Here is a 16,196-nt window from a genome sequence, read left to right as displayed (position 1 = left end):
TTAAACCGTTGTCATTCTGACTGTAAGGTCCATTTAGATCATCTGGCCACCCACAATATACCACCCTAAGAGCCCGACGCCTCCACACGTCCCCAGCTTCAACACCTTTTAGAGGAGTATCTGAAGCCAACAGTTAGTTGTAAGTGAGAGATGCTGAGCCATGTTCCTGAGCTGTTCTGAGTGACAGTTACCTGCACTGTTAAACTGAGATGTATATTTTTCCTCTTTTCTTTTGTTTCAGATTCCAACCCTTGGTTTATATTCTGCTTCTTTTCCTTTTAGATCACAACTTCTCAGTTATTAAATGTTACACAGATGAAACTACGTTAATGTTTTTGGTAGACATAGTTTCTGCATTACTCCTTATGAGTTTTTCAAACCTCAGGTCATTCTTGAAGTTCTGCTTCGACTATTTCTCAGTTTGGAAAGAGCTCTCACTAATTTTGCAGATAGTGATTAATACTATCTTATATGATACTCCTCTGGTTACGCAGCAGCAGATCATTCTCATCATGTATAGCCCTACATATTTCAGTAGAGGGCTACATCAAACATATCACAAATGTCGAAATACATGTATGTCCGTGTAGTTCTCTCACTAAGCAAACTGACAATGTCAGAAAAGGTAGACATCTGGCAACAATTATCTTCTATGTAACGATGTTCTGACCTTCAGTTACCGTATTAAATTCTTTCTTATGATGCCCTTCTCATGATTTTCTGTGGAACCGACTTCAGGCAAACTACCTATCTATTCCCAAGACACTCCATGAGATCACTTCTGGACACTGGTACAACAGTAGCATCTTCCCAGCCCTTTGGAATTCCACAGCATTGTGGTATTTGGTAAAGATCAGCAAAAATGATTCCCTGGGATCACAGTCTAATTCTTTCAATATTCTTGGATGAAAGTTAGCACACCAGTTCTTTAAGTCATGCTGCAAAGCTCATTAAGTTTGGCTTATTTGTTTCTGACCATTTTTAATGCCTTCCTTGTGGGTTTTTCCTGGTATTACCATGTTTCTATTCTCAGTCCTGGCATAGGGGAAAATTAATCCCCTTGTTGACACTACAGTACCGATCATGTATCTATCAGGGTTTACTCTTCTCCACTTCAGGGATTTTGTTTTCCATTACCCTAAATTATTTGAGGGAAGCTGCCCAGTATTTTACTGAACTCTGGATGGACTTTGGGTAGTGATTTTAGTCTGGATGGGTAAATATCGCTTTCCCTGAACAGATGAGAATGGACATACTATCTGCCTCTATAGTTCATCATTTAGTTAATGATTTCTGAGAGCAGGAATGAACTTGCTTGTTTATAGCGTTTACATAACCAAATGGCTGTTTCTATTGTTTGAACAACTTTGAATTTCAATTTTTAAAAGTTATTTATTTCCAACATTTCTGACATTATTTTAGAAATATCTCTTTAAATACATTCAGGCTCAAATGTACCACATCTTTTTAACAAAAAAGTAATCAAAAGTACACAGTTACTGATTTTGGGTCATATTTCTGGAGCTGAATTATTCTAGAACTAGATTTTACTTATACAGCTTCATATAATCTTGCAAATTAATGGAAGCTGTATTAATTTACCTTATGCTTCCCTCAGGACATGCTACTTGCCACTGTTGGGAGTCAAGACACTAGGATACTTTTGGCTTATGCATAGGGTAAATTTTTAATAAGTGAAAATCTAGTGAAATGTGTTCTAATTCTATTTCAGAACAGATATAGTTAGGTAGAACTTCATTAGACTCAAATTTATGATAAATATATTAGACTCTTATTATGCCAGTAAATGATAATAGCAGTACCAGACTGACTCAATGTTTCTCGACTAGTGCCAGTGCGTGCCCTTTAATACAGATTAGGATATATATCAGTGCATCACTTGTGTTGCATTATATTTAATCAGTCCACATGTACTGCATTATCCTATACAGAATGTAATTGTGAGTACAATCTGAAATCATCCTTCAGCTGTGCAAAGATACTGAGAGATTTCTACAAAAATAATTCTCTGAACTACTGTCTTGCCTTGATGTCCCTTTGACTCTTCATTTTACTTCTTTTCACTAACTGGTTTGCTGATTTTATCTAAGGAATGAGAGACTAAGGAATTTATCTAAGGAATAATTTATCTAAGGAATAATAATAATTAATAAAATTATAATTAATATTAATTATTATTATTAAAATAATTTTATCTAAGGAATGAAGACTGCACATGCTAAGAGAATGCTATCATGAATTTGGTTATATATATATATGTATGTTTAAAGATGAGGTTAACATCAATAATGTCACAATTCAGTCAGTTTTATATTTGCCTGTTTTCTTGGAAAACAGATGCTGTATTTCTCATTTGCTACATTATACACTACAACTAACAAACTCTCCAGACAGAAAATTGAAAAAGAATTATATAGAAGAACCTAGAAACTGGTGAAAAACATCTTTGCTTTTGTGAACAGAAATTGAAAGTACAGGCCTGAGATAGTGAAAAACCCCAACAACTGGGACAATTCTGCTGCTATGTGACATTAACCTTTCTGATTTTGGTGCTAAAACACTAGTATGCAATGTAGAAAATACCATTAAAATTCCTATAATTGTGGATTGTGTCTTTTATACCTTGGGTACAGATAAGAAATTCTCTTTAGTAATTTGAAACTTCTTTCTTAAAAGCCTGATCCACCTCTCCAACTGCCATAATTGTTCTGATAAAGATCCGTGGTGAAATCTTAGTCTCATTGATGTCTGTGGAAAAATTTGTGCTGACACAAGTAGAAATAGGATTCTCATTTGCATCCTACCTCAGCATCATATCTGCCAGTAATTTACTCTTGTCTGAGGAGTTGTACCGATAGCACTAGTACCAATCCTAAAACTATTATTTCCATATCTACTAAAGGAAATGGCTGTTTGTGGAGGAACAACATGGAAGTATAACAGGAAAACATAAATTTCCAAATCTTTTTCTAAACCAACTTGTTCTGGATATAAAAAATTGCCTCTATTCAAGAAGAATTACCAGTCTTGAATCTTTTGCTTCAATTTTGTTTCCTGTCAAACTTAATCAAAGATACACAAGCACACAACTGCACATACATAAATATATAGACAATATATAATTTACGTATTTCCATAACCATAATTATCTTCAGCTTACATATACATCTACAAATAGGTAAGATGAAATGTTCTTGCTTCTTTCATCAAAAAAGCTTTGACAATATGGATACTCATCAAGCACTTAGCCAAAGTCAACTAAAATTTCCAGATAAGTGTTTGATATTTATTAGTGATTATCCTTGGGCCAATCAATAGAAACATATGAATTAATGGGTGATTAATTACTGTGTTAATTATTAGTCAATTAATGGATGATAACAACATATATATTTCAAAATGGTTTTGAGGAATTACTTTGTTAGACTAGGAATTTAAATGTTACTCTGTATTTTAGTTATCTTTTTTTATTTCAATCTGTCATGTTAATTACAACTGTAATCATTATAGTAATATAAAAATAAGTGTGGGTCAAATGATACGTTAAAAAATCTGATGCTCAAAGAGATCAAAGAAGAAAATGTAAGGATATTCTCCTTTCTTTAAAGAAGAGGAGGGGAGTGTGCAAGTTGTAATTGTGCTGTATGTTATATTTATTGCTACTTACAGGTTAGTTGGAAATTCAAATATAACACAGTCTGCTCTTGCTTTAGGGCCTAATTGCCTTTTAAAATGTATGTGCCAAATTCTCATAGGGTGTAAACTGGAATAACTCCAACTGACCTCAAGCAGTTGGAATGAAATCAGTGTGTATTTGATCTTGAGCTGGCTTTGATAAAACAGATCATAGATTTTTCTCAGTTAAGGATATGGTCTAAAATGTACTATTTCTTTCTGCACTTATAAGAGGCAAAGACTCTTTCTGCACCTGGCATGAGCGTGATCCAATAACCGCTAAAGACAACTGATCTCTCCTTTCGCAAAGCTGTCCATGGCCAGCGCTGCGAACAAGCTGTTTTGCTGTCAGCGCTGCAGAAGGCAGTGCCCTTCTACAGGGCTCCAAGAGAGCCCTTCTGCTGAACAGGCAGCCAGGTACCTGCCTTCTGACTGCTGCAAGGCCAACTGTCAGGAGGTACTCCAACATCAGCCAGGAAATTCCACGCTGATTCCCAGCAGTGGATCCCAAGGATACCATCAATAAGAGACATAACTTCGCTTCTGTGTTTGAAGAATGCTGTCACCAAATCACTACTCCCAGAACAATCTTAATTTTGTTAAAATTCCTTTCTCAGTGTTTAAATGTTACAGCAAGATGGAGCAACAATTGGTGAATCCATACAGATCACACTTCCTAGGCTGGGTCTTCCAAGTCTCATTTCTACTTCTGATGCTGGTTTTGGTTTTATGCCAGTATCACCAGAAAAGGTAAGAACTATTAATAGTAATCATTAATAACAGGAATTGGCTGAAGTGTACTGCAGTACAACACACCACGATCAGACTATCAATAAAGAAAAATGTGTTAGCTGTTTTGTCATTCCTGTGAGATAGGCAAAGGACACAAATTGTGTACATACATGTTTTGAGATTACTACCATTTTCTGAGTGGTACAATGAAGCAAGACCAAAGAATTACTGCAGAAATTACTGCTACTCCTGTTTAGAAATTCAAAAAAACAACTTAGAGAGAAGAAGTTGGTTTTACTGTGCTTGTGAACCTATTAGATGTAAATGTGATATTGGCTGAATTAATTGCCCATAATCCTAAGCAAGTGGAAAATTGAACAGCGTAGGTAGCAGAAGTGTTCACTGCACTGAAATCAAGCAGTCTACAAACAGGCTGAATTTCCACTGACAAAAAAGGAAATGATTTCTGTGTACTTGCTACTGCAATATACACAGAATGTGTAAGACTTAAATTAAAACCCTGCCTCAGGATCTACAGATATATAGCACATTTAATAAAGCATCATTTCACCTTAGTTTAATTAAGTATAATTTCACTATCTGTATTGATCGCAAAACACAAAAAGCTCTTCCGATAACTTTTTTTTATATTCGAAACTAGTTGCTAATGAATATTGGTGGAGAATAAATTACAAGTTCCAGAAAGCATTTACAAGCTACAAGCCAAAAATAAACTTCAGCACATGCTCAGTAAGAGCAATGCAGCAGCACTGACAAGGCTTCTTGGATATCAACCTAGGACACTTATTGTTTCTGCTTGCATGCATATCTCATGCTTTTCACTTCGCTTTTATCTTTTTCCTTCCTCCATCTTCTTCCCTTCTGCCCCCTTACACCACAGATGCACAGCAGTTCCAGTGTCAAGGTTGCTTCATGCAATTTGTGTTAACATTTCCAGAATAATTTTCTGTCAGCACAAGCTATTCAACTAGCAATGCAAGCAGTTCTGATTTAGTAAGGCATCTGCTCTGTTGTTTCTCCTGGTTTTGTTCCTCATCTTGTCATTCTTGATAAGACAGCAAAAAGGTCAGTTTGGAGGGTGCCAGGCTGACACATCCACATGGGAGAGTTCTTTGTTGTAACTCGATTTGGTGGCATCAAAGAGACAGCAACAAAGGCAGTGACAGCTCCAGAACATCAGAAGTGTTTTGGGAATGTAAAGGTTACAAGTTATCCGGTACAGTAGTGTTTGGGTTTGTTCTTTTCTAGTAAAGCAAACTAATTGTGTATGCAAAAACTAGAGAAGACCACTGTAATTGCTTCCAACTGATTACCTAAATAAACATCATCTCACTGTTTTTACTGACATACGGTTAATTCCAAGATGACCAGTGCACTTCCCTCTGTCAGGACTTTGAGTGCCTCCCTGCCTGTATTAAAGCAAAGTTGGGGAGCCACAGCCCTGAGTTATCAACAGTCTGTCTTACAGGAACAGAATTTACAATGTGCCATGGGCCACTTGCCGGGCTGGTGACAGGTACCTCTCACTGACAAACACCATGAATCAAACACAGTGGCACAGTCTGAACATATCGACTCTACATGTATGCACGTATGAAATGAAGAAACCAAATTCGTAATTCATGTGAAGAAACAGAATTCACAACTTACGTGTTAGATTGTGCGCAGCTCTGAAATTACCTAAGGGATCATAAGTCATTTAGCAGTGAAAGTTCTTGAAACTTCAGCTGAAGGAGGTGGCACAAGCCAATTTCCACCAGGAACAGCTCCACTAAAACCTGCTGTGCAAGAACTGTGAAACTGGTATTGAAGTGACATTGGAAGGAAGCATGTGTGGATAGTTTGAGGCCACTAGATTGATAGTCTATTTTTTACTTTAGTTGTGCATGTCAGTTGCAGGTAGTTTTACTTTTTTGCCTTGGAGGTTTTTTAATCTATGCAGATCAATCTTTGGGAAATATTTTAGTATTTAAGCATCCTGTCCAAAGATTGTTGAAGTAATTACAAGACTCTCCCACTTTCTCCAAAAAGTTTTGGACTATGGCTGCAGCACTTTCATGTTTTCTACCAGCTTACATAACAGTAAAAAGTACAGAATCAGTTTTCAGTGCTAGCCACATTGTGCCTGCACCAGCACAAAAATAAAGACTACAAAACCCCAGGAGCAAATGCTCTCAGTTTTCAAAGACGTAAATGACCAGAGAGCTCAGTCCCCCTGCTCAAAGTCAGTGGGGAAAAGAACACCTAATTCCCATTAACTGCTTTGAAAACCTCTTTGTTGGAAGAAAGAGCAAACAGAGAGAGAAGGGAAAACAATAAATAAGAACAGATGGTAATGGATTATGCCTGGTAATTTAGGACTTCATTTTCATGTATACAGTGGCCTCTTGACCACTTCTGCAGTGTAAAGGGATTTCCACACAAATCATGGTGAGATTCACACAATATGTGTGTTTTGTACTGTATCTGTAATTTGGTACTTCAGTATTGTAGCAAAACGCACTCACTTTTAAAGGCACTTCTGCAACCTCTGTAATAAAACTATGATCAATCTGAAAAACCTTGTACATATATTTAATTCCCTTCAAAGTTATTTTTAGAAATAACATGGGTGCCAGTAAACTTTCTTGCACCTGTATGTAGGTTGCAATTAATTTAAGGTGGTTTTGTTGCTTGATTTCTGTGAAATGGAAGTTATTTGGAACTCTCTTACTCTGTAGGCAAAATAATTGTAATAAAACAGTCCTTTGCTACTGTTTTACTAAAACACCTATTTTAAGTTGCTGAAAAATAGCAATGTACTAAAAATCACTTGAGTTTTGCTTATCCGTGGAATGTTGCCATGTTTAAAATTAAAATAAAAGCTTTATATATGTGTATGCCTGGGTGTGTGTGCATATATTTATGCATATGCATATGTATGTATGTGTGGAGATATATCTAGTTGGAGATATTTGTAGTTAGGTCTGATTCAAATAGTTTTAAATTATTATTGGCTTTCTTCCTCACTCTTCATAGAGACATTAATTTATAAAATAAAACAGTTTCAGGCACTGCTTTGAAGTGTTACTAATCACAAATGATATGTCTACACTCAGATGTAGTTGCCTCTTAAAGAATCCTACCCTAAGTAATTCTTTACACTTTTAAAACCACCTTTTTTTCATGCATTACTCTAACTTACTGCTCTATTAATATGGGCATTCTACACATGTTGTAGAGTGACATACGTCTAGAAATACTCCACATGAGATCGAGTCTTGGACTCAGTCACACTGATAAATATCTGCAGTTATTTTGAATTTATAATGAAGAATTTGATTTAATGGTGTTGTACAAGTTCATGCAGAGCAACTTGCTGATAATCAAGTAGCTGAAGCATATTTCTTTCTTGGTGGGAGTTTCATCATATGCACTTAAGAGAAAATTAGGCCTGAAAGGCCCGCCCATCATTTTCACAAATAAAAGATCTTGCTCAAAACTAAACTTTTTATGAGCTAGAACAGTTCAGTTTTCAAAGTACCACAATGTTTTCCAAAATTTTTAGAGGAATATGCACCTCTGAAATACAGCATAGTTTCAATATGTTGTACTTCAGTGGTCAAAGTCTTTGGTTATGGATAAATACCAGGCATGATCACCAGGACTGCAAGAATGCTGCCTGCAGATGTGTCTAACCTTGGCTGGAAGAGTGGATCAGATTCAGCCTAGAAGGTCAGAACTGGCTGAACAGAGCTGGCTTATACATCCTTGCTTTGGAATCAGAACAACTGGTTTAACTGTCTTAATAAAATCTCAGTTCTTCTGGGGTAATGACTTATCAGTATTGCCAAACCACATATCTAGGACATAACGTCTAAGCTAAAATTCAGTGGATCAGTCATTAGCTTTTATCAGATTTTTGAACCAGATCTCTAATAAAGGGATTAGTAGCACTTTTTTCAACACTAAAAAACCCTAAAAAATGCATTTTAAGCTCCTGTTGTTGTATTTCAAAGAGCAGATAGACATTTCTAAGATGCATTTTAATTTCATGGAAACATTACTTTGGTATAAAGATTCTATAAAATCTTATTTTTACAATGTCTGCATTATAGGCCAAATTATCTTTTGCAATAGTACCCTTTAACTGAGCCACATACACAAAACACAGAATTCCCAGGTAAGCTGGGAATAAAAATCATGTTGCAATGCCTGGATGGGCAAAATAATTTTCATATGTACAATAACTGCTCAGAAATGAACATAGAGGAGCATGGGAACTACAATGGCTGTTACCCCCTACTTCAAAATTGAATATCCAGTTCCCTTTCCACTGTCTATACTTTTTTCTATGCAATACTAGACTGAGTTGTATTACATGCCTCTGAACACCGAAGAATCTCTCAGCACAATGTGTTTGCATCTGCATTAAGAAGAGGTGATCAGTTGCCTCACCTCTTCAAAGGCTTCTGTTTTCTATGCTTATTTGAAAAGTGGAACCCTACAAACTGGAAGGGTTCCACAAAACAGAATCACAATTAATGAGAAATAGAAATGATTGGCTTGTGTGAAATGAATGGAGGAGCTGACTGCATATATGTAAAACAAAACATAGTAAAGAAATAAATATTTTTCTGGTACTACCAGCAATGATGGACTGGAATGACTTAAATTGGAACAGAGGATTATAAGGATAACAGTTTAGTATTTCTGGTGGAAAAAGTAGGCCCAACACAAGAATAAGGTAAGAACACTTTCAAAGGTCTTGATCGGGAAGATGAAGTAGACTGCTGAACAGTTTCTCAATCAGTGGCATAAGTCTCACTATTTGGGTGATCTAACTTTGGAGCACAAAATGAAAGAGTGAAGGTAAGTTGGCTTAATATATCAGAATTTACTTCCAGGAAAAGCCCAAACTTTTGTTTTTCTTCTTTTCTTTAATGGCTGGAGAGAAATCATTGGGTTGAAAGTTTTTAGTAGGGTTATTACAGCTGACAGGAGATTGGACAAGCAAACATGAACATGATGCAAAAATCCACAAGCAGGGTCTCTGTGGCAGGATTCACTTCATACACACTTGATATTTAATACTTGGCATGTGACATCTCTCCTTGTTATGTCCATATCTGTATGTTATTTGAAAGTTGCACCAACAGCAATACAGATAATGATAACCAATGAAAAGAAGTAAAGAAAACGAAATAATGCTTTCTATATACAAATGTTGCCAGTAATAAAAAGAAGACAGGAAAGGAAAATCTGCTTGCAAAGAGGGTATTGTTTTCAAAGTTAGCATTACAAAATGTTTTTTTTTTTTTCTCATAGATGCCAGCTGGAAAGACCAGGTGGCAAAATTCAAATGACCGTTAGCAAGGACACCAAAAGTTGTCAGTGCAATACCCACCTAAATTGCAGAGGACTGTACATATTTCATAGCTTAAAATAGGCAATGTCTTTGCCATAAGGACAGCACCGTGACTTTGGATATCTTATGTGGGTTTTATGGTGTGTTAGCAGTTAAATGTGCTATAAAAAAGGGAGGCTTTCACTTTTAAAAGCTTATAAACCACATTTCATAAGAGGCTGGATGCCTAGACAATTCTTTTAATCAACTTTTAGAGGTACTCATGCAAATGCAGGTGCCAGCTTTTTCCCACAAGATCTATGGTGCATCAGTTACAGAGTCTCCATCACTCCTCAGGAACCTAAATTTTCTTTTAAGCCTGGACCATTGTAAATAGGGTGACTGCCAAATCCAGTTCTCATGAATGCACAATACTTTTCACTTTTGGTTAGTCACCATCATTTCAAACCAGCATTCCTCTTTTGATGTTGTGCTTGATTAGCTGGTTTTTGCAGTGTACTTTTTCCCCTCAGTGAATGTACTAGATAGCGTAACTAAGCTTTTTGCAGGATTCTGCATTTTGCAGTTAGCCTTCAGGGATGTTAAATTTAAGAGTAAGGAAACAGTAATTAAAAGTGATTAGGACAAGAAGCCTTGATACTATGAAATGTGGACTCAATTGTTCTTGACACAGGCAGAATGAGGCAGCAGGTTTTGGTTTTGATTATAGCTTTACTTGAGATTTTAATAAACATGAGCCAGTATTCAAACTTTTAATATCCTGCTGCTTAACTATTTCCAAAAAGCAATACAGCTCTTTTAAACAGCCCTTGCTTAAAAAGTTTAATTTGTTTGGCTCTGTCTCTGCTTAGAGAAGTTGTAGCCTCACGGTAACTCTTTTATAAGTTCATTTCCAGAATCACAAGCAATTGGGTTTTTTTCAAGTAAGTGTTTCCGCATGTGCCAGAAGTGTCAGGTTGACAGCTTTCCTGCACTGTTTTATCTGGTTCCCACAGTAAGTATGAGAGACAAACACAGGAATGTGTCTAGTGCTGACTATGCCCATCAAGGATACAATGATACTTACAGCTCTTCCAGGAAGCGGAGATTGTGCACGGGGTTTGAGGGCAGCTTAGTAATGTTGTTCATACTGAGATCACTGTAGGGGAAAACAGACAGAGACTTAATATGGCATGCCACAACTGTGGTATCCAGCTGTTCATTCCACACATTTTTAAGTACTACATTAACAAAAATTAGTTCCTCTGCCAGAACTGATGAATCATTATCTAGTTAGCACGTTAAACATTCTTCTTTCGTATGAACACAGCTTTGTCAAACCAAATACAGGCTGTAGCACGCTCCTTGTTTCCAAAGATCTTGGAATGTTTTATCACACTCTATAAATCAGCTGGAACACTAAACAACCCTTTTAGTCTACATAATTTTAATAAACCACTGTACTGTATTAAAATTTACTTGGAGTAGTAAAGGAAAACTACTACAATTTTTGTTGTTGTAGCACTGTAGCACAGTTCGTTTACTAAAGTACACAGGCAAAACTGTACCTATATAAACTATCTGCATCATTCTTTAAATTTCATGAATATGGAAACATTTTGCTTTTGCCGTACAACCTGCTGCATGGCCGTACTGATTTGCTTTGCCTTACATTAGGCACATCAGGTGTCCCCCAAACCCAACTTACTTCAGTCAAAGAAATGACATTATTTTCAAATAATAAACATCCCCTTTTTAGAGTGCTCTTTTTTTGCAGGTTCTCAAATTGCATTAAATAAGTGAAATGAACCATAAAACAAGGGTGTAATGTGATCCTGCTCTGTAGCACACTTCCTGGTGGGGTTCCACAGTAGTTCCTGGCACAGGAAACAACCAGCCATATCAGCTCTGTTAGAGCTCATTCAAGCTATGTTTTAGACTAAACTTCATATAATACCTTTTTATTCTTAACATGCTTTTTCATTGTTTTCCACTGTCTTCCCCATGCCCCACAGTATCATTATTATCGCTTTGCATTAAGTATAAAAACTGTAAACAGACTACATAATAAAATTTTGTGTGGAAGATACGACATACACAACTATATCAAAATTCCTGTAGACTGTTAAAATAAAAATATCAGACTTGCATATTTTATGCAAACATTATGTGATAATTTAAAACCCCCACTATTTAAACATATATATATATATATATATTTGTAGCGGTGCTTATAGTTTCCAGCTACTTTGGGTAGTATTTGGATAACTTTATTTCTTCCAGCTGTTGAGAGCTTATACAAGGTAAATAAGTTATCTGTACTTTGGTGGGTAAACGTCCTATTCCTATTCCATCTAGTTCTTATTACTCATGGTCTGTTTCACATTACAGAATATGTGCTTTTAGTCAGCATAGTTAATTTTGATGTTTGATCTTTTGCTGAATTTTAAAATGTTTAATTTAAAAACATACTTCACACAGAGGTTTTGAAATAAAGGAAATGTGTTAATACTTTACAACAATTATCAAATCACTGTTGGGTAAGGTCTCTGCATTCACTTCAAAATCAAGGTATAATTTGAGACTGTGTACTTATTAAATTCATTCTTTACTGTAATACTTTATCACCTAATTCTTTCATACCACTTAGCAGGTGATTATCCTTTCACTTTGATAAAGGCTCAATGGATTTATTCTGGCAAAAGAACAAAACCATGGATTTATTTGGCAAAAGAAAAACTTATCCAGGTAGTGAATCATATACTGCTGAATATTAAGATAAACCCAGTATTTTAACAACATCATTTTGATCAAGAGATTTTCAACACATGTCTTAATGGGTTTTTGTAAACATACCAAATCACATTTTAGACTTAAAAAGTCAGCCTTGGTGGAAGATGGGAGTGATTCATCTTCCAGTATACACATATTTAGGGCATTCTACAAAATCAGCATTAACCAGTGCTCTGGCTGACCAGGGAAACCTGAAGCCTGTTTTTCTAGCACATTAATTTCTGTTAGTAGTAGGCAGTACTTGTCTGCTTGTACCACCCACAACACCCCATGATGACGCCAGTCAGAAGCAATCTACAGACCAGACCCTAATATCTTAAGAGGATCAGAATAAGAGAAGGTGGCTTTCATTACGTGTTTTGATGCACAGTGAGAAAATGAACAATACATGCACTTTTCTTAAAAGCATCTTTAGACCCCAGAGGTGGATTTGCCAACAGTGAACTCCAATGTCCTAGTTTTTTTTTTGGACTCCACTCATGTGGTAAAGTATGTGCTCCACATCATATAATGGAGGAAAACCTCTTCTTTTTTCCAGTCTACACTGCAGCAATTGCTAGCTCTTTTTAAACCTACCAGTTAAATAATCTCAACCTGTTAGATAGGTTCCTTTTTTCTCCAGATTATTCTTTCCTTGGAACATGAAGAACAAAGACATTTCTGTGAAACAGAACTACTAAACATTACTTATGCATATTTCATAGAATCATAGAATCATTTAGGTTGGAAAAGACCCTTAAGACCACTGAGTCCAACTATTAACCTAACACTACCAAGTCCACCACTAAACTAGGTCCCTAAATGACACACCTACATGTCTTTTAAATACCTCCAGGGATGGTGGAGTAACAGAAATTATTTCCAAAGTTGCTCAGTAACGTCTTTCCAAACCAGTTGTTAACACTAGTAACTAATACACAGGCCATTCCAGCCTATGCTGGTGATGTGTTATTGTTGTAGCTATAAGGGTTTAAGAATATAAGGGAGACTACTGTAGGGAGAAGTAATATCTTTGATTAGGCTAGCTGAGACAGCTGGAAAAACTGAGAAACTTTCAGGGACAAAAATCAAAAATCTCTGCTTCTTCCAACTGTACCAGTTGGCTAAATAGATGACATTGTTTCTCCCTAAAAACCTCACATCACTTATGCTGGCAAAGCAGTAGTTCATCTGTGCTTACAGTTTTTAGATTCAGAATACTCTTTTGGGTCAGAATCACCATGGATGCATTTAATCCAACTTTTTGTTCACTGAAGTAACTATGGGACTTACAAGAGAAGTCCCATGACCCAGAGCTACTTCTGGGGGTATGTTTGGAGAAGTGAGACAAACAAAAAGAGTTAATGCAATGCAATCAGTCACTGCATCTCATGTGAGCAACACTGCAAAGTTTGGGCTGCTGAGCAGAAACTCCTCACAGTGCTCCAGAGACAAATAAAGGAGGTTCTCAGCAAACTTGCCAGCCTTTGGACCACATTGCCAAGAAGACACAGCTAGGATGAGATTTATGGCCATTAGCTAGATCAAGTACAGCTAACAGACAGAAAGGGCTAGTTGGTAAACTGTAGGCTTACATATTATTACTATGAAAAATAATTGTAATGGGTATGGCTTATGTCCTGCAACTGCGATGGTTTCTTTCCAAAAAGTGTATCAAATGGGTTTTCTCATTTCTCCTTTCAGTGCTAGCCTGTCAAAATCAGCAATTTGTTCTCTCTAGAAAAGAGAAGGGGATGAAAGATGGCTTGAACATCAGGATTTGCAGTGTAATGCTGAAAAATATTAAAATCAAGGTAGTAGATCTTTAACTATCTGCAGTGGAATGGTTCTGATTTTATATCAGATCCACTCCCCAATTTCCTTGGTGTGCTCGTGCATGTACACTCAGAACCAAACCAGCTGAAATTGCAAACAGTTATTGTCAAACTTGGTAGGCTCCTACAAGCTACAATGATGAAAAACTTACAATTATTAGAATACTGAAAATCTTTAAGTAAGTTAGTGTAACAGAACTACTCCTATATCCTACCACCAAAGCACATGCAAACCCCACCAATGTCAGTAGGAGCAGCATTGTAAGAGTACACTCTTGAGTTTTAAAATGCTCCTAATGTAAACAGCAATAGTACCAGACCTATCTTTAGGAAAACTACCTGCATGTACTGTACTGGAAAGACGACAGGTTATTTTGAATAGTCAGATGAACACATTGTTTGTTCTTCCATCAGCATTCCTGCAGCCTGTTTCCAACTGCTGACTATAAAAGCAATATACCAGCAAACTAAACTTTTATCTTTTCAAAAGATAAGAAGATTTGCTTCAATGACTGCATTGGCAACATGGCTCACTATAATGATATCTTAATTATACTCTGTGCCAATCAATCACCATGTTGTGTCTCCAGTGACTTGCAAAAGGAATCCTACCTGTCATGAAATCTTTGAAGAATAGAAAATATTGCAAACTGCACCATGCATCTGTCTGTTTTCTTCTTGGTGATTATATGAGCAAATTCTGAGCATTTGCAAAAACAGAGTCCAGGAAGCCAAATACAACAGGTCTTCCCCCACCCCGCCACCCTGTTTTGCTGTCCATGCATAAACATGATGAAAAAATATCCAGTTACCATCTTAGAAGTGAGTAGTTCACAATGAATCCCCAAAAGCCAGTAGAACAAGTTAAGTGAACCAGTTCTTAACTTATAATAGACGAATCTGGAGGCCAAGTTACTAACTTGTTATTAGCTGTTATTACAAGAGATGTTTCAGTGACTATTCATTTTGGAAGATTGGATTTCCACATTACATTGATATCTTTTAAAGGAGAACAAAATCTCTCTTGGGACATATGCAAGGCTTCTATTGGCTTTCATCAATCAACCTGTTGATCTACTACTAGGCTAAACTATTACACTGAATGGTACAAACTTGTCTACCCATTGCAAGGGTAATACAATAATCCAATATTAGACAATGAATTGTGTCTTTAACAGCTGCAACCTGGTTGATTTTTAGAAAATTATCAAGACATTATTAGGATTATTCATTATGTTTCTTCTAGGCCTGCCTTAGCCCAACAAGATGTATTAATGATTATTTTTACGGAAGTCTTTGAAAGATAAAGCACTCGCATAAAAATACTGACAATAGACCGAATACACTCCCTGAGTTCTTCTTAGCTGAGAACACCTCCTAAATTAAGACAATTTCCTTAACCATTTACAGCAAAATTTGACACTATCTCTCTTCCCTTGTTATGCCTATCTTTTTAACACAGCAATCTTGTTCCTACTGTTGACAGAATACTTTACTAGCTTCACTATGTGATGGAAGAAAATGCTAGCCATGTGCATGCCATCTACTAATGCAAATGCTTCACTATGGATATTAAAAATAATAAAAATAACTTAATGTGCTACATCTACTTAAAGTAGATAAATCTATCTGCCAACACTGTAGTAGTAGTAGTTCCTATTTCTTACAAATAATTCCTATAGCATGTTTTTATTCAAGGGTCTCAATAAATAAATAGAATAATAATTATCATCATTTTACAGAAGGGAAACTAAGACACCTAATGGTGAAGTGACATGCTCACAGTCAAAAGCAGGTTAGATGCCACAGAGGAA

The 16,196-nt window shown here is 36.3% G+C and overlaps 1 protein-coding gene across 1 annotated transcript in view; it reads right to left on the bottom strand.

Annotated features, from left to right (window-relative positions):
* The window catches only part of LGR5 (leucine rich repeat containing G protein-coupled receptor 5), a 92,596-nt gene that overhangs the window by 44,183 nt on the left and 32,217 nt on the right, over positions 1-16,196 (bottom strand). Inside the window, exon 2 of the mRNA XM_074870571.1 lies at positions 10,863-10,934. Within this exon, the coding sequence (XP_074726672.1) occupies positions 10,863-10,934 (72 nt within the window). The remainder of the gene's footprint in view (positions 1-10,862; positions 10,935-16,196) is intronic.

This window comes from Strix uralensis, chromosome 5 (genome assembly GCF_047716275.1).
Source record: "Strix uralensis isolate ZFMK-TIS-50842 chromosome 5, bStrUra1, whole genome shotgun sequence".
Lineage (NCBI taxonomy): Eukaryota > Metazoa > Chordata > Aves > Strigiformes > Strigidae > Strix > Strix uralensis.
This window is presented reverse-complemented; position numbering and strand designations above follow the sequence as displayed.